Here is a 27865-nt window from a genome sequence, read left to right on the forward strand (position 1 = left end):
TCACAGGTCACCCACATCTCAGCCGTAACTTGTTTAATACTGTATCACTTTTTCTCTGATTGTTCTTGCTGTTTAACCTGATCAGAATTGGAACAGACCTAGTGTGGCTTAGAGGAATACCGGACTGGAATAGTATCGTCCCTTGTCATCTTCCTACCTTCTGGGTTATCCACTCTCTGCCATACTGGTACACATTAGTAGCAGCAGAATTTAGAGCCTTCTGCACCACCTGAGCCTCTGGGAGCCAGCTGTGGATCAAAGAGACAAAATATTTTCTGATTCAAGAAACCCAGTTAAAAAAAATAATAGTACAATCAGTCAGGACATCGAGATACCAGACACAAACCAGTGCTAACCAGGGGTTAGTTCTTACAAGGTTTCCATTAATGTTGATTTATAAAAATTATGCTCATAATTTACAATCCATAAGTCCCTATTAAGGACCTATGGTATAGGGTATGCCTATGTTAGCCTCTAAGCACATACTGGAATTTATATGAAAAACAATTGACTAAATTACTCTCTTATGTCCCAGCACCGGAGGTATTTCAGGACAGATCGTCATGCACCAGAGGGAATTATTTTGAGCATAAACAAGTTGAAACAGCATTTCTTTTTGTAAAGCGAGCAAGACAAAGCAGGGTTCAGAGAATCTTGTGACAGAACTACAGCACATGCCAGATAATCACTTAATTTTATGAGGTTAATATGGAAATCAAGGACGGATCTAATGCACTTAAGAGAACTTGTTAACCCTTTAGCTGAACCATCCCAGCTTACAGGCTCCAGTGGCAGTTAATGTGAAGACTGCCACCATAGATGCAGAATTACTGTTGAATGACTGTGTTAAAAAAAGATTGAGAGCCAGCCAGACACATCAATGCTCCCGTTTATCATTTTACAGCTCCTAGTCCTGGAGAGGGTTAATCTGGTTAGTTTTACAGATCACTTTACTTTCAAGGTGCCTCATCCATGAATGTTCCTTTAATGACAGAAATGTTTTGAGATGGCAAGTGTAAAAGAGCTTCACAATTGAGACAATAGTCACTCAGGTTAGAACTAAAACCAGAAGACACCAGGCTCTCTGGGAAATGAATGTGAGAATAATGTCTGACAAAGGAGGTTGTTCTATATTTTTCAGGAGCACCTAAAACAATTAAAACACAAGTTACTTTCCGCAGTGTTGTGAATTCAATTCTTAGACAGGAAACAGGAAAAGGTACTGATTTGTCTTTCTCACAGAAGAACCCACTGGGGTAATCCTGCCAACTGGACCACACCAACCTCAGCCAGCTCATTTGTTCCCTGAACAAACCCTGATTTAATCCAGCGTAAATATAATCAAGATCAGTGGGAGTCTAAACACAACACCACACTAACTACACAACTGCCTGTCTTGTTACAATAATCTCCTTCATTTTGTAAGGGATAATCAAATCAAACTCATCATGAGAATCATTGCTCTGATTGTGCCAAATTCCAAGTAATGTGCTTTGAAAGGTCCAGTGTTTGACAGCACCTAATCAACAAAGAAAGTGAAAACACTGACCACAAATCATACATATTTTTGCTTTGTGTGGGCTATAACTCAGTATAGGGAAAGTTTTTACAGCATTATACAGATTCAGGGCTTCTCCTCTGATCTAAAGGGTTGGTATTCAGTGACTTATGGTTCATGCATAAGCTTGTGAAACCCACCGAGATCTGGTTTACATGAGCCAGGCAGCCTAAACACAAAGTGATTTCAGCCTGCTCCATAATTCACCTCATGTCAGCACTGCAATCAACAAACACAGCCAGCCACCACGCTGTCATGTGTTCATTTATCATAGGAGGACATGAGATACAACCTGGCACTGCATTCTGCCATTTGCAGTAGAAATTTGTACCCAATTAATATCACTTCATATTTTCAATCTAGAGACATCAGTTGTGACAGGTGTGGTACCCGACAGAGTGCCTGTATACTGGATACCAGCTGTTCTCTCGGCAGCAAGACAGCTGGAGAGTGTGTTTCTTACTTGGCCCACTCTGGATGATTGGACACGGTCTCGTTGATGAGGTTGCTGGTGACTTCAATGATGTGCACGCTCTCATGATGAACCTGCAGAAAGGGAGAAGATTACAGGTATCCTGATACCTTCCTGGAAAGCTGCACTGAAACACATGGCTCTAATCACACCACCTCCCTGCCAATCCCTACTCCTGTTTACACCCTGAGCTAGGGTCAGGGTCTACCATTACCATAAACTAAATTACCATTATGACTATCATATTTACTATACTATATATTACTGTAATATAAACTTTAGTGTACATAAATGGAAATGGAAACTTTTGATACCCAAATATGTCTCAATGAAATTAAAAGGTACCATCTTTTAAACATTAATTCAGTTAGACCATTAACTATGCTCCTGCCTTGCACCTGTCGCGTGATAGGATACGTTTCTACTCTGTATTGGATAAAGGGGTTAGAAAATGGATAGAGAGGTGGCATTTGACTATGCAAAATTTTCCAGGCAGATTCAAATAATATTGAAAATGCAGCCACAAGTGCTGCTCCATTCACTCACATCAACCTATTAAGAGTTTCTTTCCAACTTGAAAAATCATAATGAATTTTGGACAAATTTTGATGTACATCTTTAGGACTGATCTGACACTGCCCCTACAGCTTGATTTCTATAGCATTCTCCTCTATTTCAGAGATCAAATTTTAGCCCGTGCCTGAATGCACCTCTACCCTCATGGACCCCCTACACTGCACACTCAATACCTTGGCAGTAAGCAGCAGAGCCAGTAACAAGGTGCCCATGACCAGGAGGAAGATGATGAAAATGCTGATGAGCTTGTCCAGGGAGCGTTCAAGCCACACAATCATCTGAAGAGAGAGATAAAGAAAGAGAAAAAGGGGTCGTCAGGGGCTGTCTCTCAGGGGAATAGGGCTCTGACAGGCAAGAGTGACTGGATACCGGGAGAAACCTGTGTCTATAGTTCTCTAGTGCTAGTGGCATGGACCAATTCTGTCTGCTCAAAAAGTGTGACCAGCATCCATGTTTTCTGAAGATCAACATAGCTCTATCAGATAGACCCCACCACCCACAGAAATCAGAAGTCTAAACAGACGAGTTAATAAAGTCTGATTAACTCTCAGCTAGTGATAGTTTTCACAATGAACAATAAATGACATAAGATGATTTAAAACGGGAATGAGTGCCGCCGATTCTCATCTCTTTTTTCACACTCCCACTCTGCCCTCTGGGCTATTCCACAATGGCATCCAGTGAGCAGTGAGCGGTCTTTCCTCGTTTGGCTCTAAAACATTTCAGCAGTTCAGCCAGTAAAAGGTGCTCTGGAAAATAAATACACAGACACTAGTCAAAACTTGAAAGCTATGAGTCCCAGGTTTCTCCAGCTATATTATCCTGTCACACTTACACATTAAATCAGGAGAAGTCACCAAAAGACCATTTTGGACTGTGTAAGTGGATTACTGTCCTATTTTTTGTAAAGATGCCACAGGTGTTAGTCATAGTTTTAAATTCATGTTGTTTTCCTGTATGTATCCCTTTCAGAAACATTTGCAAAAACACATGCTACGGAACTGCCATATATCTGATGCCCCTGTGAGTGGACAGACCCCCCTGCCTGTTTCAATACTTACTGCATTCTGAATCATTGTCTCTAACACACTTTATTAAATGTTTTTTGTTGTTTATATCGCATTACTTTCCAAGTGTCTATTCCATCGATTCTCTATGTTAATGTGCACAATAACCTAACTCCCTACTGTGAAGTTAATGGAGACTGAGAGGAGAGTTCTGTACTGCACCCCTCCTTAGGTCACACATACCCTGCTGTCCTGTGATGATTAAAGACATGAATGTCGCTTTCTCATGCTACACTGATCTATTAAACTGAATAGCATGCCTTGGGAATTTAAATTTTATGTTGAGTTAACTTAGAGTACACAGATTAAACTCAGAACAAGCGCACATTTACCTTGAAAAACAAAGCATTATAGGTCATTTTCACTAAAAAGAAACACCCAGTCTCTTGATAATCTGACTTAATGACTGGGAAAGGAATCCTATTATATGTTTTGACTTGTCCTTTAATATTTTGTCACACGTGATTATTTATTACCAGTTTAGCATCTTTATGCAATATTAACTATTCCAGAAACAGTAGACAGTGAGGAGGTACTGTTAACTCAGTGCCTCCATGCTGAACAGAGAGACTTCAGAATGTTGTTGCCTCCCAATCCTGCCAAGCATAATTCTTTCCAATGAATCATGTTTCAAATGAGTATTTGTGGAATAGTTTGTTGACGCCGCAAATAGTCAAAGAGATCAAAACTGAAAACATGCAAGGATGTTGGCAATAAATGAGGAATTAAATAACTGGTATTAAAGAACTAATATATTCACTGCTTGAGATCAACAAACAAACATCTGTGTGACTCACTGTCATAGTAATTACCCCAGAATGACAGTACAGTTTGGTGAGCATGATCTTCTGTTTAAGAGGCCCTAAGTATGCAAACAGAATACTGCAGCCAAAGCAACAGAGCACAGGAATATTTTATCCAAGCTCCACTTCCTGTTCCAAGTGCAAATAAACACAAGTACGACATCTTGCCCTCAACAACAGCACATGCTCTGCATAGTACTCCCTATTTGTTTAACAACACTTTTATTTTAAGTTGATATTTCATTGCAGTCTCACAAGTGATCATTTTTATGAACGAGATTACTATTTTGCATTTGTGTGAGATGTCCTCATTATTTTCAAGCTTTTGTTCATTGTTATAGAGTTCATTGCTCATAGGCGCGGCGATAAAAATACGCAAACAGCTAATACCTTGAATTTGTAGGACAACTCTCCTTGGGCCTCCTAGCATGGGAAAATGTGATAGAATGTTAACTGACTTCCAAGTTAAGCAATCTGTTACTGGACAGTAAAATAAATGCCAAAACCAAGCTCTGAACTGAAGTCCTCCTGGGGCAGTACTAACAAAGAGACCCAGCAAAGAAAGAGCATTTTCATGTGTGCTGCATTACTAACAAAGAGCTAGACATCTTCCAGCCTGTGTCAGATAAGATCAAATACCTGAGAAGGCAGCTCTCAGCTGACCTTTCTTAGATGGATTCCTCGGAAGAACAGCTTCCCTTTAATCTGACGTTCTGACACACTGACTCTTGAGCCACAGGAGCTCAGAACAGGAATTTACAGATGTCAGGACCACAGCTTTAAATGGTTTTATACAGGAAAACAGCACACTTTCAGCATTATGAAATGACACCAAGAACCAACTCTAGTTGTGGCCAGAGACCTGAGATTAAGCCCACAACAGTCTAAAAGGGTGTGTTTGCTCTTCATGCATCAGAACCACTCAAGCCAACCAGTTTTACAGAAGCATAAGCTATGGAAGGTTTCATTTTCTGTAGGCTGGAGCCTAAATAACAAGAAAGCTCACTTCTGGTCCACCTAAGGAAATTATATTGCCAAACACAGCTAAAACTGAACTACACATCTCAGCAAATAAAGCTACAAAACTCATTGCTTATTTCAGCAGCTCAAGGGAGGTATGAGTGGATACTCCAGGGAACAAGTACTTGTTATTATGTATATAAACCATGTACTAATTTAATTCATGTTTGCTGCTTGTTCTAAAGATTAAAGAAATGTTCCTTAGATCAATTAGCTTCCGAAAAAATAAACTATATGAAAGGCCTCCTCTCATTTATAACCATTCTACAGGTCTTCAGATTGCTTGTGTAACCATAACAATTATCTGATGAGAATCTATTTTCTTGAAAATAATTTATTTTGTAGTTTTATTCTAGGCAGCACAGGAGCACAAATTGTATTGATGTCTCTACTAATAAGCAGTCATGTCCTCCAGACAAGATACAAAAATGACACTTATCAAAGACAAATCTGAATTGTCAAAAAAGATGATGTTGTACTTCTCTTACATATCACAGATATGCTTTTTTTCAAAATGATATTGACGTGAGGGACAAAAATCATACCCTAAAATTCCTCATGATACCAGCAAGTCTACATTTTGAGCATTAGTTTGTTTTCTAAAGTTGTCATGTCATATCTGTGAGGATGAAAGTGAATCGGGCCACATTTAGGCAAAAAAACAGTTGTTTCATCATCTTGATTAAAAAACAGCATTCTCTTAATAACCAGAAGAGCTTCATTTAGAATTGATCCTTCCTGTACCTTATTCAAAAACCTAATTTGCATTCATAAATGTCAGCTACACAGCTGGAACTCTAGGGTATGCTTCAGAGAAAAAATATCAACCTTCCATAGCTTGCTGCATTAGATAGCAACACGACTAAAACAACTGAAAGCCCATGACTTAAGCAGCAAATCAGGAGGAATGCAAAGTCTGACAGGGTGAATGGAACAAAGCTTAGGTCCAGGCTTCTAATGGGAGCGCAAATCACACTCTCACTCACTTTCTCTCTCTCTCGTACTGCAGATTACAACCATCAGATTATTACCTGCTTGTTAAGCCAATGCCACAGCTTTCAGGAAGAAGACAAGAAGACATGGGGGGATTATTGGAGAGATCAGACATGGGCACAGGTGACAGGCATGCATCACATAATTTCAACGCGTCGGGAGAGGGGGCTTTGACCGCAGGAGGAGTGAAAACGAGGAGCCAAGAAAAAGTCCTCTGGCGTGGAGAGATTCAAGGAAAAGAATCCGAGCTCTAAAAGCGTTTAGATTACTGGAATTTAGAAGTGAACGCTCACTACGATATTTTGTTATACAGTTTTATGTTTAGCCCAGCACGTTCTGGTTTCCTAATGAGTCAGCGCCGGCCATCTCCGGTGTACTTCATTTACGCGCATAACAAAAGAGTTCTCAAGTTTATAGAAACCTGAGAAACTGACCATAGGAAACAAGCATGAAGAAATGCCTGATTATCGATCTTTCTTATGAATCCATGTTAAGGGTAATACTGATTTTTTTCATTAAAAGTGCATTTTTTGTCAACAATTGAGTCAAACACTTGATTACCACTGGTGGCTACTCTGCTTTCAACATAAGTCACAGATGAGTCCACCTCAGTGCTTACAAGCCTGTCAGACTCACATGCTCAGACAGCCTTGGTGGAACACTGGGTGGCACATGTGAAGAATTCTCTTGGAGAGTCAGACTCTGACTTGCACACAGACTCATGCTGCATTTGGAATTAATAAGCAATAGAAGATGTCAAGTATCTCTGAAAATTAGTGATAATGGTGAAATACTTTCAGTGAAACTTGTGATATGCAGGCTTATTATTTTGATTTTGATACTTGCACAATGAAAAGCAGCTGAACAGTGCTGCCATGGCTGTTGTGGTTCCTAGCTGTGTTGCTCTGCACTTTTGGGTGTTCTCAGCAGGTACACTGTTGTACAGTCCTGAACTCTCGGCACAGACAGTACAGAGGGTGTGTGACATTACCTTTGTGTCCACCTTTAGGAGGAAGTGTGCCAGGCCCTTAATGGGTCCTGGAGCCAAGGCATCCTGGCGCTCCTGCATAAACTTTGCTATCACTGCCCACCAAGATGCCAAGCTCCTCTCTGCAAAGTCCATCAGGCCAAAGTGCACCACCAACTTTTTCAGCACCCACACTGTGAAGAGCATATAAATCGGGATTAATGTCGATAAGCACCCATCCTGAGTCCATGCATGCATTCACATTTCAATACTGTACAGAACTGTAAGAAATCGGTTACTTGATGAAAATACTTAATAGTTAATAAAACATTCCAAGAGTGAAGCTGATTTCCTACTAGTAGGCTGACAAAAACCTAACCTGCCTTAAACCTCTGCATCTTAACTGGACCTGCAGGCAATGAAATCATTAACACTGTTGACCTGGCAAGTTGTATTTGCAGTCAACCATATTCTTCACAGCTGTCATTTTCAGTAATATAATTTAAATTTGAGGATCTTGAGACAATCACTCACAAAAAAAAGAAACAAATAAAGCTACAGTACAATGAATGCACCCAAAGCTACAGTACAATGAGGGACTTTTTCATCAACAGTACATTGTTTAAATATAAAGCCAGATGAGATGCCGGATCAGCAGGAAACAGCGCGAGGGAGCGGACAGGTTTACCAGCCACGGGGACAGGCAGCAGCTGCAGGATCCACAGGTTGAGCCAGATCTGCACCATGATGATTGCCCACACCAGCAGCACGAAGTAGATGTCGCTGGCCTTCTTCCGCTTCAGCAGCGAGCGCAGCTCTGGGCGTGGTCGCCTAGCCGCCCGGCTGGGGGAAGCAGAGCCCGAGCCGGGGCTCCCACTACTGGAGGAATCTGCAGGAGACAAGCCAGAAGTCCCACGCCATTATCTAGTCAGAAAACAAAAAATGAACAACCGTACAGCAAAAGACAGAAAGCTTAGATTCCATCTGTTTCTAAGTACAACCTCCAATTCTGCAATGCCACTGCTTTCACTGTCCTATGAATACATAGTAAAGTCTGCTTAGCAATGAAGCTGTAGGAATTAATGAACGACCCCTCAGCAGACAGATTATATGAATAAGAAATAACAAAATGAAGCCTGTGATCTCATTGGGTCATAGAGGATAAATCTGTGAAATCTAACTTTTGATCTCTCTGTGCACTTTTAGCTGATATTTCTTTTACCCATTTAAATATATTCACTTTAAAAAACTAAATAAGACAGCAATTTCAGGGGGTGAATCCATTGCAGTATTTTGTCTCAATGTGGTGTCACTAGGAAGCACATTTAAAATGTACTTTAAAGTCTGCTGTAAATTCAGCACTGAGTCCCAAATAAATGATTTAAGAACTATACTAATGAAAATATACCCAAAATCAAATGCCCACCTGTTTAAAAGGAGACCTGCAGAATGAATCACAGTTGGTCTGAATGAGTAACTGGCACTCAGAGGGAGTGAAATTCCATGTAGGGGAAAAGGAGCTGTTAGCATAGGGTTTGTGTGGTATGATCCAGTCCTCTGAATTAATTAATAGGCTTGTAACAGTAGTAAATACAGCTTAGGCTGTACTGAAGGGTGTCACAGATGCTGGCCAGGCAGCATGCAGAGTAGTATGTTTGCCAGTCGCATTGGTATTGAAGAGTGCTGCCAAGGAAAGGGCTGGCCAGCTAAACTGGGGCTGGCTGATCATGTTGTTAACTGGAGGAGTAGAGCATCCTTTATCAAGATAGCAGCATATCGGTGCAGAGAGAGAAGTCTAGACGGCACAGCTTGAGCCACAAGTTCTCCCTGTGCCTTAAAATCCACAGACAGATAGGCAGTCTGGTGGGGCAGTCTTGTAGAGGGTGAAATGAGAGCAAACCAACTGCTGCTTTGTTAGGGGCAAAAGTGTTGGTTATACAGAAGTGCCCCTGGCCAAATAGGATCAGATGGAAAAAGTTGGTGGTGTTTAGTAAAGATTAGTAAAGATCCAATTCATGAGTGAAAGTGAAGACTGAGAATTGGGCAACACAGAGTTAATCAAGCGGAATACCCCAGTGCCTGGTGATTAACTCAGACAAAGTGACGAGCTGGTGAGAAGGTCTTATGAGTTTAGAGGACATGTGTGTGAGTAAAACCAAGTGAGGAGAGGTCTACAAGGAAGGAGACTGTGCATTCCTTTCCTAGAGGAGAATTACGTAGACCAGGACAGACCACTTAAAACACTAAAATAAGAAAACTGTTTTTTAAACATTGTATAATGTACTTAACAATATTCTCTAGAGTGTGAAGACAACAATACCATTTCTTGGTTTTTACTACTCGTTTTTTAAAAGGAAGAGTAACAAATCACTAGTGAACACACAAGGTCCTACTCACATAACAACTCTTGGTTCTGAATGGTTTATTAAAACTTATTACGCCTGTTGCTCTTTTCCTATCTGCTCTGTCACACCCAGTTTGCCTCAACAAGGCCCCCACTTACCCTCAGGCTGTGAACTGGAGGTCTCGTCCTCCGGCTCCTGCTCTGTGAAGCCAGTACAGGAGATGGCCATGAAGATGGTGTTAGCAGCAATGGACAGGACTTTGCCTGACAGCTCCCCAGCTGGATAAACACAAACAAGAGGGTTAAGGTGTCCCTGTAAAATCTCCAATTGTTTGCCCAACACACACATTGCTCTCCAGACTGCATTCAATCATTTCCACTTTTATATGCACCCTGTGGCTTCTCAAAGATTTCAAGACAAACAACGTGCAGCATTCATGATTCATGAGAGGTGATCATTAAAACATCATTAACCTTGTGATGTAGTCTGTGTAATTAAAATAATAGAGCTGGAAAACAAGTTGTGCTGAGTGTATTGTTTCATTAATTCTCCACTACCACTAGTAATGTAAAACTACACTAATTTTAGATCTTGGAACTTCGCTTGCATGCTCACTTTTATACAAACTGTGATGGAGCTGGCTCAGAGAGTGCAAAAAAACAAAGGAATTTCAATGCCAAAGCTTACATTCCAGCCCGCTCTGAAACATGGCAACTGAATATTCAAACATTCAATCTTCTCAATGAGACTTTTAGCTGGTACACAATAAATACAGAAAGACCTATTCAGTGCAAAAGGGATGCACTTACACTTGCCCTGGACCTGCTGTTTCTCATGCAGGCTGCCCACAAGGAGGAGAGACAAGACGATGACAAACACAGGGATCCTCCAGGAGCCAGTTACAGAAGCTGGAGAGACAGAGAGGAGCCTCGTGAGACATAACTATCGCAACTACCACCCTGAGGGTCTCGATGACAGCTCCACCACTACATAACAGCTTTTACACCCTTACTAAGAGGGACCACCACTCTGCCATATCCACCTCTGAAACCTCAGAACAGTCTGCAAAAAAGAAGGGGCCATTCAGACATATACTACTAGGCCACAACTACTAATTTGAAGTCTGCCAAGAATAATCAAAACTAGTCCCAAAAACCCAATATTCAAAATTTCATAGATAAGAAAATAATAAATATGGTGCTTGCCTATTTATCTGGAAAAATTTAAAGTATCAGTGTACATTACTCATATAATAAAATTGATGACGTCATTTTGCTCTATTACACCACACTGTATTTAGCACCATGAGATAATCAATAAAAGCATAACAGGTAGCACACTACGAGTTATTATAAAGCATCATGCATACCATTAAAAACCATGGCAAATCAAATGCACAATGAAAACATTGTAAAACTACTACAAAAATGCTGTGAATGCACGACAGTGGACAGTAAAAACACAGAAAACGCCACCGGCAGTTGGAAAAGGAACATACAAGGTTCGGCCAAAAGACATTTTTAAAAACCTAACTTGGAGAAGCTGCGATAGGAGATGATGTCAACTCACCCAGGTAGAAGAGCAGCACGGTCCACACAGGCACTGAGATGGCCCTCAGATACCGCTCTGTGCTGGGGCTCCATTTAAAAATCACAGCCAGCACATATCCGGCCACCAACGTGCACACCTGGGGGAGCACAGACATGAGCCCACTGTACAGGGACTCCTCAGCAGGGTGGAAACATTCACATTTCACCACGACGAACTGAATCAGGAGAAATGCTACATCTCCACGTGGGTCACACATTGTGAACTGGCCAGACCGCTCACATTTCCACCTGCCGCTGTGCAGGGTTGAAAACGTGCTCTCCGGGCACCGAGACAAACGCTAATGTGAAGTTTTGTCAATGACATCCGACCCTTATTATGGGGGGAGCCGAAGTCACGCAACCTGAAAACTGCTTGTTCAAGTAAGGAGTTGTTTTTTTTAAAAACTCAGAACAAAGTGTTCCAATCATTTTCTGAAATAAGCCATTCGTGTTTTCAAGCTGCAAAAGAGGGAAATGCTAGGCAACTGGTCTTTTCAATACTGTGTGTTAAATGAAAAAAAAAAGGTTAAGAATGTTATTACAGTTTTCACGCAGATGTCACCCACAAAATGACATGTATAGTAAAGGTACAGATACAGGTTTAATCCATGCTGAAAGGAAAAGAAAAGAGACACAACCTTTCAGCTATAGAGCCTTCCTTTGAGGTGAGGCGACAATCTCCGAGGCAACACCTGAAAAAGGCTCTACAACCAAAACGTTGTCCATTTTCTTTTTATTTCTCTTGTCTTTTAACCTGTTCCTTGCAGTCTACGCATGCAGACGCAGCTACCTACCTGAACTTCTATGGCTAGTTAACGTGTCTGAAGCCATTTAGGCATGATGGTACACATGCAGCTGAACTGGCAGAACTGTGGTAATATAATAATTATTAATTGCATTTGCAAACCATTTTTCAGACAAAAGGACTAAAGTCAACCTCAATGCCACCTCACAAAAAATGCTTGCAAGGGAAAGAGGGACACTTTATATTCAAGTGTAGGTAAGGTTAACACTCTGTCACCCTTAAAGCGTTCATTTGTAAACCCTGGGAACAACTTCGTTTTGACTACTTACTCTGTGTGGGCGACTTATTTAAATACGTACGTTTGCGATCATTTGAAATGATAAAATACAAACGCTTTCAGGTTATCCAGAACATGGAAGATTCTTAACTAATTGAACTAATTAACAGACTTAATTCATCAAAAGTCAAGTATTCCAAGGCTTTACAAAGTGGCGGTTTAAGGGTGATCTGTAAAGCCTTGAGGATCGTGGCTTTTAGAGAGCAGGATCGACTGTCCTTGGACTAATCCCTTTGGAGTGACAGTAGCAGACAAATTCTTCACAATGTAAACTCATCCTTGAAGATACAATACAAGTATAGCAAACCCACTGACGGTCTGATCTATTTATACTTGAAGTCTGCAAGAGTCAAACAAACCCTTAGCGTATAGAAGTTTTTCCCCCTTATTTAAGCGTTTCCGAGACTTGCAGAAAAACTGGTATGCTATAATTAGAAAAGGCCGAGCTTTTTAAATACAAATCCTGTGCTGCTCTCGGTAGCTCCATTAACACTGCAAAAGTTTAATTTCCAACATGCCAAACGGCACTTGGAAAACGTGATTTTATTTCAGACCACAATCGCACTAAGTAGAATCAGCAAGATATACAGCCTATCTTAAAAAACCATATGTAAAAACCAACAGATTGTAAAATGCTGGAGCGGCACAGTCACACGAACCTCATGCAAAGGAATAAAACAAGAGGCCAGTCCAGAGAACGCAAAAATAAATTATTTTAATAGACTCAAAGAACGATTTTGAGTAAAAGATGCGAACCACACTAAATATGGAATTTGTTGCTTTAACGAAGACGGCCAATTCTTTCCACGTGGCTGGAAGTGTTTGGGAAAATAAGTACGCCCCCTTCGCCTGCCTGAAAGGAATTGCGTGTTTACTACGGACGGGGGTGTGGCGCTCGCTGTACCTACCCAGGTCGCCTTGAAATAATCCAGAGCGCCGCAGATGATCTCGCAGGTGTGTCCGATTATAACCTGTATCCCAATCACGCTCCCAAAGTAGTAAAAGAAGCAAACTAGGGGGAGACCAGCCCCGATCACCAGCAGGATCTTGAGCTTCTCTAGCACCAATGCCCCCAGCATCTCCACCACGTAGTTAAAGAACCACACCGGCAGGAGCAAAGTGCCCAGCACGATCGGCGTGCCGGTGTCCTGCAAACTGGACAGCCACGACCGGCCGATTCGGGCGAGCGAGTACTTAAAAGGGTGCAGGAAAGTGCCGCATAGGACAGCCCACAGCAGTGGTCGTAGGAAGGCCTCCAGTATAAAGTACACCAACACGGCAGCCCCGCAGCAGATCGCTACGAAGATCATTGCCCCGGTGTTATAGAAGGCCTGCTTGATGTTTTTGTCAAATTTCAGCTGCGGCGGCTGCATGAACAGCTGTGACACCATTCCTGTCACCGCCGGCTGCACCGTCTCGCTGAAGGTCACGGAAGGGGAGCGAAGACCGTGCGGGCTTTCGGGCTCTGGCTCCTGGGCTGCGGGCGGCTCACAGCCCGGCCCCGGCTCTTCCTTTTCTGCCATTTTCCCAACTGCTGTGGTATCCGTGGATACCAGCACCTTCAGGCGGTTGTAACAGGATGTAGTTGGCGGCACAAAGCAGGATGGGAAGTGTAGTGTTTTTTTTCTTTGCCCGAAATGCGGGACACATGTATTGACACATGGAACATAATTAAAAGGATTAAAACGGGACACTTTAGACCAAATCTGTATTATTGATTTTTTGCACTCAAGACAGAATCTACAAGCTGGTGCAAGTCATGCACGTCAAATGTACCACTTGTAATGCTTCCAACAATAATCATCACACCACATGCTAGCTTGTGACTAGCCAATTTATCACCTGCACTGCCGACAAATATTCATCAGCATAATGAATTTCCCCGTCTGTGCACCTACTACCAAAATGACTATGATTTAATGTACACTTTATGCATTTTTTGAAGCGATAAGTAGTGCACTTACAGTGAGACTAATAAAATTATTGAACTACATCAGTGCCCCAAAAAAACTAGTTTCAAGCATCTGTTGGAAGACACATGTAAGATGAAATTTGTATCCTTCATTAATTTGCTAACCACTCCAGCCCATTGCAGAGCTCACACAGACATGCACACTTTCACACCAGGGCCAATTTCCCCAGAAGCCAATTTACCTACCAGTTTGTCTTTGAACGTTTGCAGGAAATCCACACAAACACAGGGAGAGCATTTCAAATCCACACCAGTAGCACCACAGGAATTGAACCCATGGTCCTGGCCCTAGCAAGGCACCACGCTAGTACCATTCAAAATGTGTAACATTTTGTAATTCTCTTTTAAAATGGGTGCACAGAAGGATTTCTGGAACATCTCGACAGACTAACTTCAGAAATACATTGTTGGAGTACCTCAAGTCTATAGTCCCACCTAGTGGCCAAATACCAGTGCAGCTCTTCAAAATCGTAGAGTGTTATTGTCAGAAGAAACCCTATTACTCATATTCTTTGAAACCATACACTAAAGTTCTGTTGACATTTAGTTTGAACTAAAATTCTACAAGCAGAAATAATACTGTAACGACCGCGGGTTTCGGCACGGAATGGAGCAGGCATAGGTCTCAGGAAAAGGGGTTAAACAACACATTTATTAACTGGAACCGGGGAAAGGTGTACAAGGATTGGGGATACAGCGATACGCTAACAGACACGGAAAGGAAGAAGCTGTCTCGCGGCTCTCCGTCCCGCCTCTCAGGCGCTATAATACATTGAATTTGGAACAAGTAAAGGTTTGTTCTATGCTGATAAAAAGAAACACAATGTTTCGGCTGTGGAGCATTCTTCGGGTGTCACACTGGCAGAGCCAAAAAAGGCTCCACAGCCGAAACATTGTTTTTTTCTTTCCAACACGGAATAAACCTTTACTTGTTCCTTTGCAGCTCTTAGTATGCTGACACAGCTACCCGAAACACATTAAATTACATTAAATTATGTGATAGTCATTACAAGGAGATATCTATGCCCCATTACACTATTTTACTGGTTTCCACAAACATTAATATAGTGTAACGCTTACGGCCGACAGGCACTGTGTAAGAGCCGGCGTACCAGAGCGGGTGACGTCACCGCCCTTCCCTGTGATAGCAGGACCACAGCTACTGGGCTGTGGGGAGATCTCTCTTTAGCTCACGGGGCTAGGTCGCTGCAGAGAGACGCGGAAGTCCCGGGTTCGAGCCCCGGACGGTGCAGGGGCCGACCTAATGCGGCAAGGGCGCCCGCCTGAGCCCCCGTTGCGTTACAATATAGTTATCTATAAGAATCTTCTTAATTTGTAACAGAAGTCAAGCTAAAAGTAAAGTTACTGCCATGTAACGTGTACTGGATAGTCATTTAATAGCAAAACCAGCTGAAAAAACAATAGTTAGATCAAGTTATTTATCAGTAGAATACTGACACAATCCATGGATCTTCATAACTGATACTGCCGCGTAGCAACGCTGTGGTTGGGAGCACAGGTGAGTCATTATGGGACGGAGACATTTTCATCAGGAGAGCCACATTCCTCGGATTCTCACAGGGAAATCACGGAATTGGCTGCACCTGGTGACTTTAGCTCCCTATGTAAGCGGTTCTTGAGGTAAGTAAAATGGCCTTTCCATAAATCCTCGAGGTTTTAGGAAGCATTGAGTATAGTGAGATAACATTGATAGCAGCCTCGGTCGGTTTCCGGGTTGGCACGCCCGGAGGAAGACAGTTAAGCGCACCTGGCCAACCGGAATCGACCGAGAGAGGTTATTTGCCACTGCTATCTGGTGTGAGACGGTTACAGGTCATGTGAAAGCCCCCTGGCCACGCTACGCGATAAAAGGGGGCACTTCAATATGCTGTTAATAAAAGCAGTGTAATCTCTTAACACCAGTGTCTCTTTGGTGCCTATTTGTAAACAATAATGTATTTTTTCCGTTGACCTCAGTGAGGAGAGATGTCACGGAAAACAGTCTTTACTACTTAAAGCTGGTAGACTTCTGCAGATCTCACTGTCCTTTCGTGAGATAAGACAGAGGTTCTTAATCTTTTTGAGAGTATGACCCTTTTGGGGGGTTAAAAATATTTCGCTACCCGCCCCCTTCACACGGATTTAAAAATCGTCACCGTGTATTAATTGTAAGCCTACTCACTTAATAATTTTTACTTATAAAGCACCTTTCATACGATGTTTTGTAACTCAAAGTGCTTGTTAGAAACAAGTTAAAAACACTTTAAGTAACTTAAAATAAGCAACAATAATTTAAAAGAACCATGCACAAACAATACAAATAGCACTGAAATTATATTTTAAAAATCCAGAGTAAAAAATATTTTAAGCTGCCGTTTAAAAAAAACACAGGGCCGGCCTCTAATATTTTAGGAGTACTATTCCACAGTTTTGGGTGCGTAGTAGCAAAAGGCTGCCTCTCCAGTCATCATATGCTTAATGCTTGGAATTCCCTTTACAAGTCATGTGCTTGATGCACTGGCCTTGATGGAATTCAGAGTACGAACAGCTTCATCCGTTACTTGTTTGAGTTCGGGGGGCATTTTCTTAGCCACGAGGTCTTATCGATGAATCATACGACACCTTCACAAAGTGAACGGAACAACGGCCTATACTTTCGTGACTAGCCCACTGTGTTTGCCAGTCAAACACAGGGCTGGCCTCTAATATTTTAGGAGTACTATTCCACAGTTTTGGGTGCGTAGTAGCAAAAGGCTGCCTCTCCAGTCATCATATGCTTAATGCTTGGAATTCCCTTTACAAGTCATGTGCTTGATGCACTGGCCTTGATAGAATTCAGAGTATGAACAGCTTCATCCGTTACTTGTTTGAGTTCGGGGGGCATTTTCTTAGCCACGAGGCCTTATCGATGAATCATACGACACCTCCACAAAGTGAACGGAACAACGGCCTATACTTTCGTGACTAGCCCACTGTGTTTGCCAGTCATAGCTCATGTACCGTCTGAGCAGATTCTCACACACTTTTTCCAGTCAATTTCATGCTCACGTACATATGTGTCCAGCAAAACAAAATGTTGATCGCCAGTGACACGCTCAGGAAGTGGACGACAGAACACAAAAGCCTAATTAATTTCTCCCTCTTCACCAAATCTGGCGTAAACAAGCATTTCCGCAGACATCAGTGGTCTGGTCAAGTTGTAAAGAAAACTGCACACTAGATTTTATCTAAGCAATCACTTCCTCTTCCACGTCTCTTGTCATACGCCCACTGTGGTTAGACACGGTATCATTTGACACTGGTATCAATGCTAGCTGCTCTGCGGTGCTTTTCCCACGCGATTGAAACCATTTCCTTAGCGCAAGGTAAGAAAAAAGTCTCACCTTACGTGTGTGGCTTCCATGTTTTGGCAATCCAGTTCGCTATGATGAAAGACGACTTAAGTGCCTTCTGGTTCACAGTGGTGGCTTTTTGGAGGGTAGATTGTTGGCCTCTTAGCTCCTGTAGATTTTTCATTGCTTATTGCGCAACTGCCCTTGGGCTACATTGTGACCTCCCGGTTAAGAACCCCAGGGCTAGAGCATAGTAGCAGCTGTGAGAAGGCCTCAAGTGAAAAGTACTTTTCACAATGAGCTAAAGCTTAAGAAAATAAAAAAAAAATCTGTTAAGGTGGAGTTTCACATATGAACTCTGTGAAGTGCATCTTTAAACAAAGGTTTAGGTGAAGGTTGAGCACATACCTGTAAATATCATGTTTCAGACATGCGCATTTTGTTTCTTATTGCTCTCTCCGTCCCATCTTCGTCCCATCTTCGCCTTTGCGGCAGCTTCCTAGCTCATTTCTCATAAAAAAGTTTCCGACTTGTCGATCTCTCAGCTGTCGATCTACTGTAAACCAGTAATGCCAAGTAAATTCAGTCCTGGCTATACTCCATTTTTAATAGGGTTTAACCAAATTACTGAACAGCAATGAAGACTTTTATTGATGAAGACCCACAATACAGCTGAAATCATCTTGAAAGTGTTGGAAATTACATATAATTTAAAAATAAGACAAGAAATTAAAGGAGCAAAATAGCGAGCATGGACAAAAAATAACAACAAAAGCAAAAATGTTGTAACTTTTTTTCAACATGAAGTTTATTAGGAAGAAATGCTGCAAGTGAAAATAAAAACATTAATACATGGATGCAGTATCAGTCAAGCCTTACAGCACAACCAAACTGGCAGGCTTACTCTTAACAAAACCTCAGTGTCACTGGCCGCCCACTCTCCATCTGTTGAGAGCTGTAGCTACAATGTACCTGATAGTTCTAGAGCTACAGTGAAGCACTTTTACTCCCTATTATTGAATGGATTAAACAATTTCATGTTGATGTACATTAAATGACCAGAACTCCCACAGACATGGGCACAAAAAAGTAAATCCTCTTCATCTGTACTGCAATTTCCTAGAATTATTTGATATCCCATTATTTTCTGACTCTCCTCAATGTACTTTTACACTTCAAGGTTTTACGTATTTGAGCTCTGTCTGAAAGCAGTATTGCATAACCTTTTGTTTTTAATACTTAATTCACAGAGAAACTAATACGCACATATATAATCTCTCCCATACTCTCCAGGCACATTCGGACTCAAGATATACTGTAACTGTACATATATCTCAATAATGGGACAGCAAAACCTATTTAAGTTTCACCCAAAAGGAAAAATAGATGGCACACGTGATTCAGTAATACAGTACAAATCTTAATTATCAGATCAATAGTCTACACATACTGTAAGAGCCAAGTAAGCTTCCTTCCTGTCAAGCAATTACTTTTCTGAATCCAACTCTACTATAGACTGTTTCAACGGACAGAATGTTCTGATTCATATTCCTGAACTGATAAAAAAAATCACAAAAATTCACTTTCTATGTTACAGAATATAAAGGGGAGACAGTGAACTGATTATCTTTTTAAGACAGAATTCTTCAATTCTGCAACAGCTGTACCCATGCTTGGTACCATTACCAGCAACGTACAAGGGATTTTATTATGCAAAACTAATCTTTTCGTTTGACTTGATTTTCAGCAAATCAACTGGCATACAAATGCAGTAAATAAAGCAGATAAAATGAATATTTTGTCAGGAAGACAACACAACCCTGTCTTGTCACTCAGTAAAAACCTTAATGATGGGCGTTATTAACCCTAATGACATGCTCACTGCTATCTCAACATTACCATGTTATTTTTCTTATGGATCCTAGATTGTATAGTTATGACAAAAGTGCAATATTCCTGAAGACCAATGGTCTGACAATGCACCTTAGTTCACTGACTAGAGAGGCATATTCAAGAGAACCATGATGGGCAAAATAAACATTGTAAATAACTTCTATTTTCCCTTTAAAACAACACATGTAAGGAGTCGTTCATCAGCTTTGCTGTATATACAGACGCCACAAGGAAGCTACTATTCATGTGAAGTATGATAAAGGTACAGTATAATAAGTTATTTATTAAAGTAAAAAGTAGTTATTTGACCTTATATTCAATATTTAAGTATTCCCGATACATTCTGCATCTCATTTTTCTGTTATTTGTTAAAGGAAAGTAATTTGCAAAGCAGGCATGGGGACAATGACGGGGTAACATGAAATGCTAAAAAATAATTTTTCTAATATGGTTTGCAAATATTTTAGCCATCAAAGGTTTTTAAGAACGTTAACCATTCATCTTGTCAGCTGCTTGTTCAGGGTGTTCAGGGTGTTCTCTGGATAGAGAGCAGCAGCGGTCATAATAACATCAAACGCTTTGCATGCTCCTTATATCTTCCAACATCAGAACTGAGACTCTTCTCAGGATCCAGCCCATCAATGAAGGTCAACAATGAACTGAACAGTGAAGCCATGGTAATATATATATATATTTCCTTTTAAATGTTGGATTTCTAAATCTTGAAATGGAATGTTATTCTGGCTGTCCTTCATCCCACACCTTTGGCAGTTTACTCTGTGGTAATATATAATGCTAGAGTAGATTTGTCATAACAACATGAAACCAAGGACCATTTGTGCCTGTGAATGTGGGCACAGATATCACAAATGAACCAATTAGAAACCAACCAATTGACTCTGCACAGGTTTATAGACTAGTTTATCGTCAGAAATAGTGCAAAGAGCGTGCACAGAAAAAAACAAAACAGATTACAAATATGAGCAAGGCTGAAAACGGTTTCACACCACGTTCCTGTACCTGCTGAAACCACCCAGATTCACTGCTGTCGTTCATCAGATTTTCTCAGCTGCGGTCGCATCCTGTCTGGACCCATCGTAGAACAAAGGAGAAACATGAAAAGGATGGAACTGGCAATCACAGCATCAATATAAATAATAAATACAAAAGCCAGTGCTGCAGCAGACCATGAAGTAAGGCCAAGGTCACTAAATCCAACACCAATGTAAACGTATCGCCTGCCTCAGAGAATGGCCCAGAGAACGAAGAGTTCATTGTGCATTATCAGTTAATGGTTTGGTTAGATGATGGTGAAACTACAATCATTTGCTTCCTAATCAGTGCCCTTCTTCTTCTCCAGCTTATTATTACATGGCGCCTTTCCAGAGCCACCCCTGGGCAGTGGCGCACAGTTGTTCTCAGTCCTGCGTATTATTGCTTGGCCCCTCCACTTTCGTAGCGGCCAGGCTACGGCGTCCCCATCAGCAGATAGAACGTGAGCGCAACGATGAGCAGCAGACAGAAGGGGGAGGAGAACGTCTGGTACGCAGCCGAGGGCATGAAGACGTCCTCGTAGTTGTAAATGCTGATCATGTGATCCGACACGGGCGGAGAGTCAATGTCGTGCCTCGTGATGGACCCTGCGTCAGGAGAAAGGGGGCAAAAGGAAGGGGGGTGACATAGAGCAAATGCGAAATCACTGGAACGCAAATCCCAAATCCTCAAATGAGACGGTTTCTTGAAAACGAAATTCGGAAGGGTTATTAGGGAGGCGGATGTGTGTGGAGGGTCTGAGGACATGACTCTACGCCTCTGTGAAGTCCCTGTGTGCTGAGTGCATGCTGAGCCTGTACTGAGCAGTGGGGGAACAGATGGAGGAAAGCCCCCAGCTCACCTTGAATCGCTGGGCCCCAGGCAAACAGATAGTACCAGCTCAGGTGCAGGTCAACGAGAGTCTCCTCACGAGGGACGTAAACTGGCCTCTTGAAGCGGCACGTCACCCTGTTGTTCTCAAAGATGCCCTCCTCATCCCGCGCTGGGTTCCTCTTGATCTCCTTGGCCCACTGGCCCACGTTGTAGAAGTGGTGGATGCGAACCCGCCCGTTGTCGTCATGGACGCAGGCCATGACATCATCCCCACCCTGCAGGAGAAACAGCATGCCACTCCTTGCGATGCAAGCCTCGAAACTGCTGCAGCTCGGCTTGTTTTTTTAGCTAGGGTGTGCCAATAGCTTTTTAATGAAGACACCCATCACAGAAAAGCATGCTCATCCAAGTTTTTAGATGCTTACCATCTTCTTGTCTGACGAAAATCCCACTGCTACCCAGCCATCAGTGTCAGCACTCAGCTCAAATTCCACGTCTGCTCCAATTCTGCGGTAGCTGAGGAAGTAATCACACGTCTCTGCATCGCAACCTGGTTTGCCATACCTTTAGAGTAAAACGACAAGAGCGATTATGATAATGATTTAGGTCCCAGAATTTTACTATTTTGTCCCACCATGGTCCCAGGATTCACAACAATGCCACACAGGGCAATGCACACTGGTTTTTCCCAACACTTTGAAGAGGGGAAAACACCAGTAATTTTCTCTTTTTTTCAGTTTTATTGAGTAAAGGGAATTCCTGTGCTGCTGCTAGTGAATGTGAATGGAGATAAATACTTCTCCTTTTTATCACTGCAAAAGAACCATGTAACATTTAGCACCTTTTCTCCTGCAAGCTTTTCTTACTTTAGCAATATAGAAAGGCTGCATGAAAAAAAAGAGCAGTTCCTATTAGAAAAGTATTAAAAGTCATGGTTTTCTTCTGAAAACGTAACAAGTTGTGTAAAATCATGTCAAAAAATAATGGTCACAATTATCATGTCACAATTTAAGAGTCTCACAAATTATTACAGGCATCACAAGTTTCAGTCATTCTTGGAGTGCTTATTTTGTGCACATTATTCCTTCATATGACATAAGTATATATTAGAAAACATTCCATGAACATACTGTTACAACTCTTGTGACTGTTAAAATGTCTTTCAGAATCTAAATACAACAGGTAACACCTACCGAGTGTCAACATTTGGAAGAGGTGTTAGCGGGGCCAGCAGGGGGCACTCTCCCTGCAGACCATGTGGGTCCTAATGCCCCAGTATAGTGACAGGGACACTATACTGTAAATGGGTGCCGTCCTTCGGATGACACGTAAAACTGAGGTCCTGACTCTCTGTGGTCATTAAAAATCCCAGGGCATTTCTCGAAAAGAGTAGGGGTGTAACCCTGGCTTCCTGGCCAAAAAAAGTTCCCATTGGCCCTTACCAATCATGGCCTCCTAATAATCCCCATCTATGAATTGGCTTCATTACTCTGCTCTCCTCCCCACTAATAGCTGATGTGTGGTGAACGTTCTGGTGCACTATGGCTGCCGTCTCATCATCCAGGTGGGGCTGCACATTGGTGGTGGTGGAGGGGAGTCCCCATTACCTGTAAAGCGCTTTGAGTGGAGTGTCCAGAAAAGCGCTACATAAGTGTGAGCAATTATTATTATAATTATTAACATTTCCAGTTCCATGTTCTAAGCAATTGTAAAACTGTCTTTGGATTACCTTAATTAAGTTCGTGGTAAATGAATAACGGTGTCATCAACAGTCAAGGAACACTTCATAATACAAGCAGGCACAGAGAAGCAGGGAGAGGGCCAACAGTAAGAGACAGGTGGAATGATATGGGACAGAAAGACGGATTACAAGAGCTCCCTGTCCCGATCATCCAGAAAAATAGATTGAGTTCAGTATTTGAACCTTGTTAATAAAGCTTTGCATTCTGTTGTTTTTTACTAAACTTTAATTTATTTCTCAGTTAAAAACAGCCTCCCCTGATTAGCTGATTTTTAGAATAAGGGGATAGGTTCAGAATAAGGGGATAGGTTCCTATTTGTTTTGTAGCATCCAGGTATACAGAGAGAGATTTAACTGTAGGTTAACTGTAGGTCGTGTTCTGTTTAGCTTAGAGGGTAGCTTGATCTTGATCCTTTGTAGGCGTTATATAAGAGTTGAATACTTTGTAAGAGTTTTTCTGTTTCTTCTGGGCGGTTAGGACATAGGCCTTTGAAACTCCTTGTTAACAAATGTGTACATACCGTAGTATAACCTGTGTATTGTTATGTTTATGTTGTGTGTTGTTTAGTGTGTGTATTGTCAGTATTAATCAATGTTTGTTTTGTCAGTATTAATAAGTAGTTGTTTAACCCAGTATGCCTGAATTATTACTCCTGTCAGCAAAGCTAAGCTAGAGAACAATAAACTCAGGTGCCTCCGATTATAGCACCTGCTTGGATACATTTTTGACAAAATCATGTCAAAATCCCCCAAAAATAAATTGGGGATTAAAATTATTTAATTTAATTATCAATTAATCTGCTTGGTTACTTTCTGCTATTCACTACTTTAGTAAAACCCCTGTTTGTAACAATATGCAATACTTCTACTACAATCCTGCTTGTCTGACTAGTAGCTCTGTAGCTAAGGATCTACACCTGTGGCTGGAAGGTTACTGGTTCAAATCCTGTAGCTGGCAGAGGAATCTTACTTTGTTGGGCCCCTGAGCAAGACCCTTAACCCCAACTGCTCCAGGGGCTCCGTACAATGGCAGACCCTGTGCTCTGACCCCAGGCTCTCTCCCTGTCTGTGTGTCTCATGGAGAGCAAGCTGGGGTATGTGAGAAAACAAATTCCTAATACAAGGAATTGTAAAGGGTTAATAAAGTGATGTTATATACAGTAAATGGTTTTAAATCTACAGAGATTTTGCCTTATATTACTTTCTGAGTTTTTTGTACAAGATTATATAAAGATTGCATTTGAAAACTAGCACGTGTAATTCCAACAGAATGCATACAAATATATTTCACTTGCACAAACGTTATCAAATGGAAAAGGTCAATTAAAAGCTTATAAGTCCTACCTGAAGCATCCTTTAGTTATCCCACAGTCACTCACTTTGATTTTGGCAAATGGATCTACTGGTGGGGCAGTAGGAAAGGGGTAACCTACAAAAACAAAAAGCATCAACTTGAAGGATATCATTATTCTGTAACAGCCGCTGTGTTCCCAAATGTTTGAACATTAACACTTTAACAAGACAGACATTCTTTGAGAGGAAATGGAAACTGATTCAGTGAAAACTGACAAGAGGCAAATCTGTTACAACAGACAAACAGTAATTTCCTCAGCAATTCCAGAGGAAAACAACAGAACTCTGAAGTGGATAGATGGTTTTAGTCTCTCGTAACATTTCAAGCACCACAGTGGCATTTATTCTAGTTAACAGTAATTAATTCAAATATGATCAATATTATTTATAGGTGGCATGGTGGTGCAGTGGTTAGCATAACTGCCTTACAGTGCTGAAGTCCTGGGTTCAGTTCAACGCCTGGGATCTATCTATCTATCTATGTGGAGCTTGTGGGTTTCCTCTGGGTGCACCAGTTTTCTCCCACAGTCCAAAGACTGGGAAGGTTCTGGGAAACCTGAACCTGGTGTGAGTGTGCACCCCGTGGTGGACTGGGATCCCATTCAGGGTGTAGCTTCTCTTGTGCTCATTGTGTGCTGGGATAGGCTCCAGCTCCCCCCCAACCCTGAATTGGATGAAGTGGTTAGAAAATGAATTGGATGGATGAGTGTTGGTGGGAAGTGTACACCAATGCTGACAAGGCCTTATTTTCACAATGAATAAAGCTTCTCATTACCACTAAAGCATGTGTGATTTGAAGATGATTCCCGAAGGATCCTTCAGAAAAAGGACTGGATGAGATTCTTGGATCAATAAGCTCCTCTCAGACACAGGGAGCTGAAAAGTGGAATATTTTTCAATTTCTGGTAACATCTACTGTATACTTTTGTTTTCTATTAGCATATATACTAACAAAATATGGAGTCCAACTGCAAAACAAAGCAAAAAATTAACTGATTTTGTCAGTGATACCCCTACATCAGCCCCCTGCAGAAATCTGTAATGCAGATTTGTTTTTTACAAAAACACCCTTTGGTAACACCATTCATCTCTCTCATCCCCCCAAAAAACAGTTAATCCCACAAAGCCGGAAAGAAAAAAACATTACACTGTGCTACAATTTTTAACACACTCTCTTGGACCGCCAGATCAGCAGTCCTCTGGGAACACGACCCCCTGCATCCATGCAATCTGGAGAGAATTCTCTGTCCAAATGAGTTTAGAGCACAGAATTTAAAAACAGGCTCTTCTTACAGGGTCACCAGCCACCAGAAAAACAGAGAGACCAAAAGAAAGTACATGGTTTCACAGAAACAATGGAAAGATTTAGTATGGCTTATCCCTGGGATACAGAAGAAGAAACGGATCTTTAAAAATTATTTTATTGTACACCTAGGATTCACATGGCAGACACGTATGTGTACTTGTTCAGCATATCACAGTGTAATTATTAAATATTTAAAGTGTTTAATCTGGAATGAAAACAAATCTGTTTAAATCTAATAAGAATGGAGTACAATACTACACAAATTCAGTATGACGGCAAAATGTCTATTTACTATTGCTGTGTTTCCCTGCTTATTTCAGGACTGTAGTAACATGATATTATGCATAATACTAACGTTTATAATACAGAGCACAATTGAAAAGATAAAATTATTACTGCAGTTGTATTTATGAAATCATACAAGTATAGAAGGTGTTATGTTTTTCAACTTATTCTATTTGATAGAAACAAACATCCCATACTATTTATACCCCAAGATATTTTTTATTTACATAGTGTATATGTATAGTATATAACACGCAGGATGTGGATAAGAAGTCCTATGAACACCTTCATATTTTTATAACCTAAAAGAACAATAGCAAATCAAAGAGGCACGGGTTGTGTTACGGTACCTTGGCTTTGTACCGTTAGACCGAAACGAAACGCAATTTGTAAACTAAGTACACCTGCATTAATACATTAATATATCTGCTGAAGAGCAATAGAAAGGAGATACTAGACTAATAATGCTGTTTCTGGGGAGGCCAACTTCGCAGAGCTCACAATTGGCTATGGAGAGTGGAAAGCTATGCGAGTTGCTGACCAGGGTGCTGATAAATCAGCAGTGGGCAGTTAAAGTATAAATGTCTCATGCTAGACCATATGTTCTGTATATGTATTCCTTCAAGTAAATGTGACAACTGTCAATAAATCTACAATTACCGAGCAGGCCGTGATTTGAACAAGATGAAGCTTATCCAACCGCGGTTCTGATTTAAAATTAACACTGCTTCAACTGCAAAAAAACAACAACAAATAAGCGACGTTTTTTTGCACAGAGATAATTTATGCTAAACAAGTAGACCTTATTGAACCCCACTGGCTCTTAATTAAAACATCTTAATGATACTTAAGATATTCATCAAAACTGTTCTGCTCATAATAAACCGATGAATGCGCTCGACAAATATTTCTTGAATGAAAGGAGTACTTCGCGGAGCAACAGAAAACGAATACCTTCATCCGTCAAGTATCTGGACTCGAAAAACTCGGACGCAAAGGTGCTGTAGGAATCCTGGTGCGTTTCTTCGTGGCCCGGCTCCCCGTGGTCTCCGCGGCCGCTCCGAGCTGCGCTATCATCGGTGGGGCTAGAAATCACGCCCCGCCGGCAGCTCGGGTACAGGAGAAGAAGCAGTTGCAGCAGCATCCACAGGGCAAACATGACACAAATAGAACCTATTCTAATTAAAAAATACTAGGTAGCACGAAATCTCAAAATTCATCTAAGGGATGTTTTGTTAAAAAAAAGTGCATCAGGTCTTTCTTACATGGCAACCCCACAAGACAACGCATTTCATTTTGAGTGATTTAGTCAACCAGAAATTGCCTGTACAATAAGCCACTCCGATTCTGCGTAAGGGTAAGGGGCACAGTGTACGCAGGAATAAATGAGTCAAAACCAATGCAGAATTAGGGGGATTAGATATAGAAACAGTCTGGTTTAATAATGCGCTTAAGAGCCGTGAGAAAAAAAAAGACCATTTATTGGTTCAGTTGAATACAGCCTTCGGTACAATTTGAAATGTGTTAGGTATCATTAGAAAGCAAAGGGGTATTTTTTCATCCGTTTCATCATCCCACCCCCCTCTAAAAAATACAGATTTGTACCTTTATGAACTAAAAGGGGCTCAGCCGGCAAGTAAATCAT

The 27865-nt window shown here is 41.3% G+C and overlaps 2 protein-coding genes across 4 annotated transcripts in view; both read right to left on the reverse strand.

The window, feature by feature from the left end:
• tmem245 (transmembrane protein 245) overlaps nt 1-14033 on the reverse strand; it is a 35628-nt gene extending 21595 nt beyond the window's left edge. Inside the window, exons 1-10 of one of the 3 annotated variants that reach the window (XM_015357301.2) lie at nt 13381-14029; nt 11371-11488; nt 10611-10709; nt 9960-10079; nt 8145-8345; nt 7481-7650; nt 6528-6551; nt 2780-2884; nt 2022-2104; nt 158-248 (exon numbers count right to left, since the gene is read on the reverse strand). In XM_015357301.2, coding sequence (XP_015212787.1) covers nt 158-248; nt 2022-2104; nt 2780-2884; nt 6528-6551; nt 7481-7650; nt 8145-8345; nt 9960-10079; nt 10611-10709; nt 11371-11488; nt 13381-13995 — 1626 coding nt within the window. In that variant the 5' untranslated portion in view covers nt 13996-14029. Of the gene's footprint in view, nt 1-157; nt 249-2021; nt 2105-2779; nt 2885-6527; nt 6552-7480; nt 7651-8144; nt 8346-9959; nt 10080-10610; nt 10710-11370; nt 11489-13380 lie in introns of all 3 variants that reach the window. The other 2 variants (XM_069195006.1, XM_015357303.2) reach the window with 2 other exon arrangements.
• Nucleotides 14034-20213: 6180 nt separating this feature from the next.
• On the reverse strand, nt 20214-27584 carry LOC102683744 (DOMON domain-containing protein FRRS1L). Its single transcript, XM_006635706.3, has 5 exons — nt 27175-27584; nt 24621-24705; nt 21961-22099; nt 21564-21810; nt 20214-21309 (listed from the first exon to the last, which is right to left on the reverse strand). The coding sequence occupies exons 1-5, from the start codon at nt 27377-27379 to the stop codon at nt 21137-21139; spliced, it is 849 nt and encodes a 282-aa protein (XP_006635769.1). The 5' UTR covers nt 27380-27584; the 3' UTR covers nt 20214-21136.
• Between the last annotated feature and the right edge of the window lie 281 nt (nt 27585-27865).

This window comes from Lepisosteus oculatus, chromosome 10 (genome assembly GCF_040954835.1).
Source record: "Lepisosteus oculatus isolate fLepOcu1 chromosome 10, fLepOcu1.hap2, whole genome shotgun sequence".
NCBI classification, from domain to species: domain Eukaryota; kingdom Metazoa; phylum Chordata; class Actinopteri; order Semionotiformes; family Lepisosteidae; genus Lepisosteus; species Lepisosteus oculatus.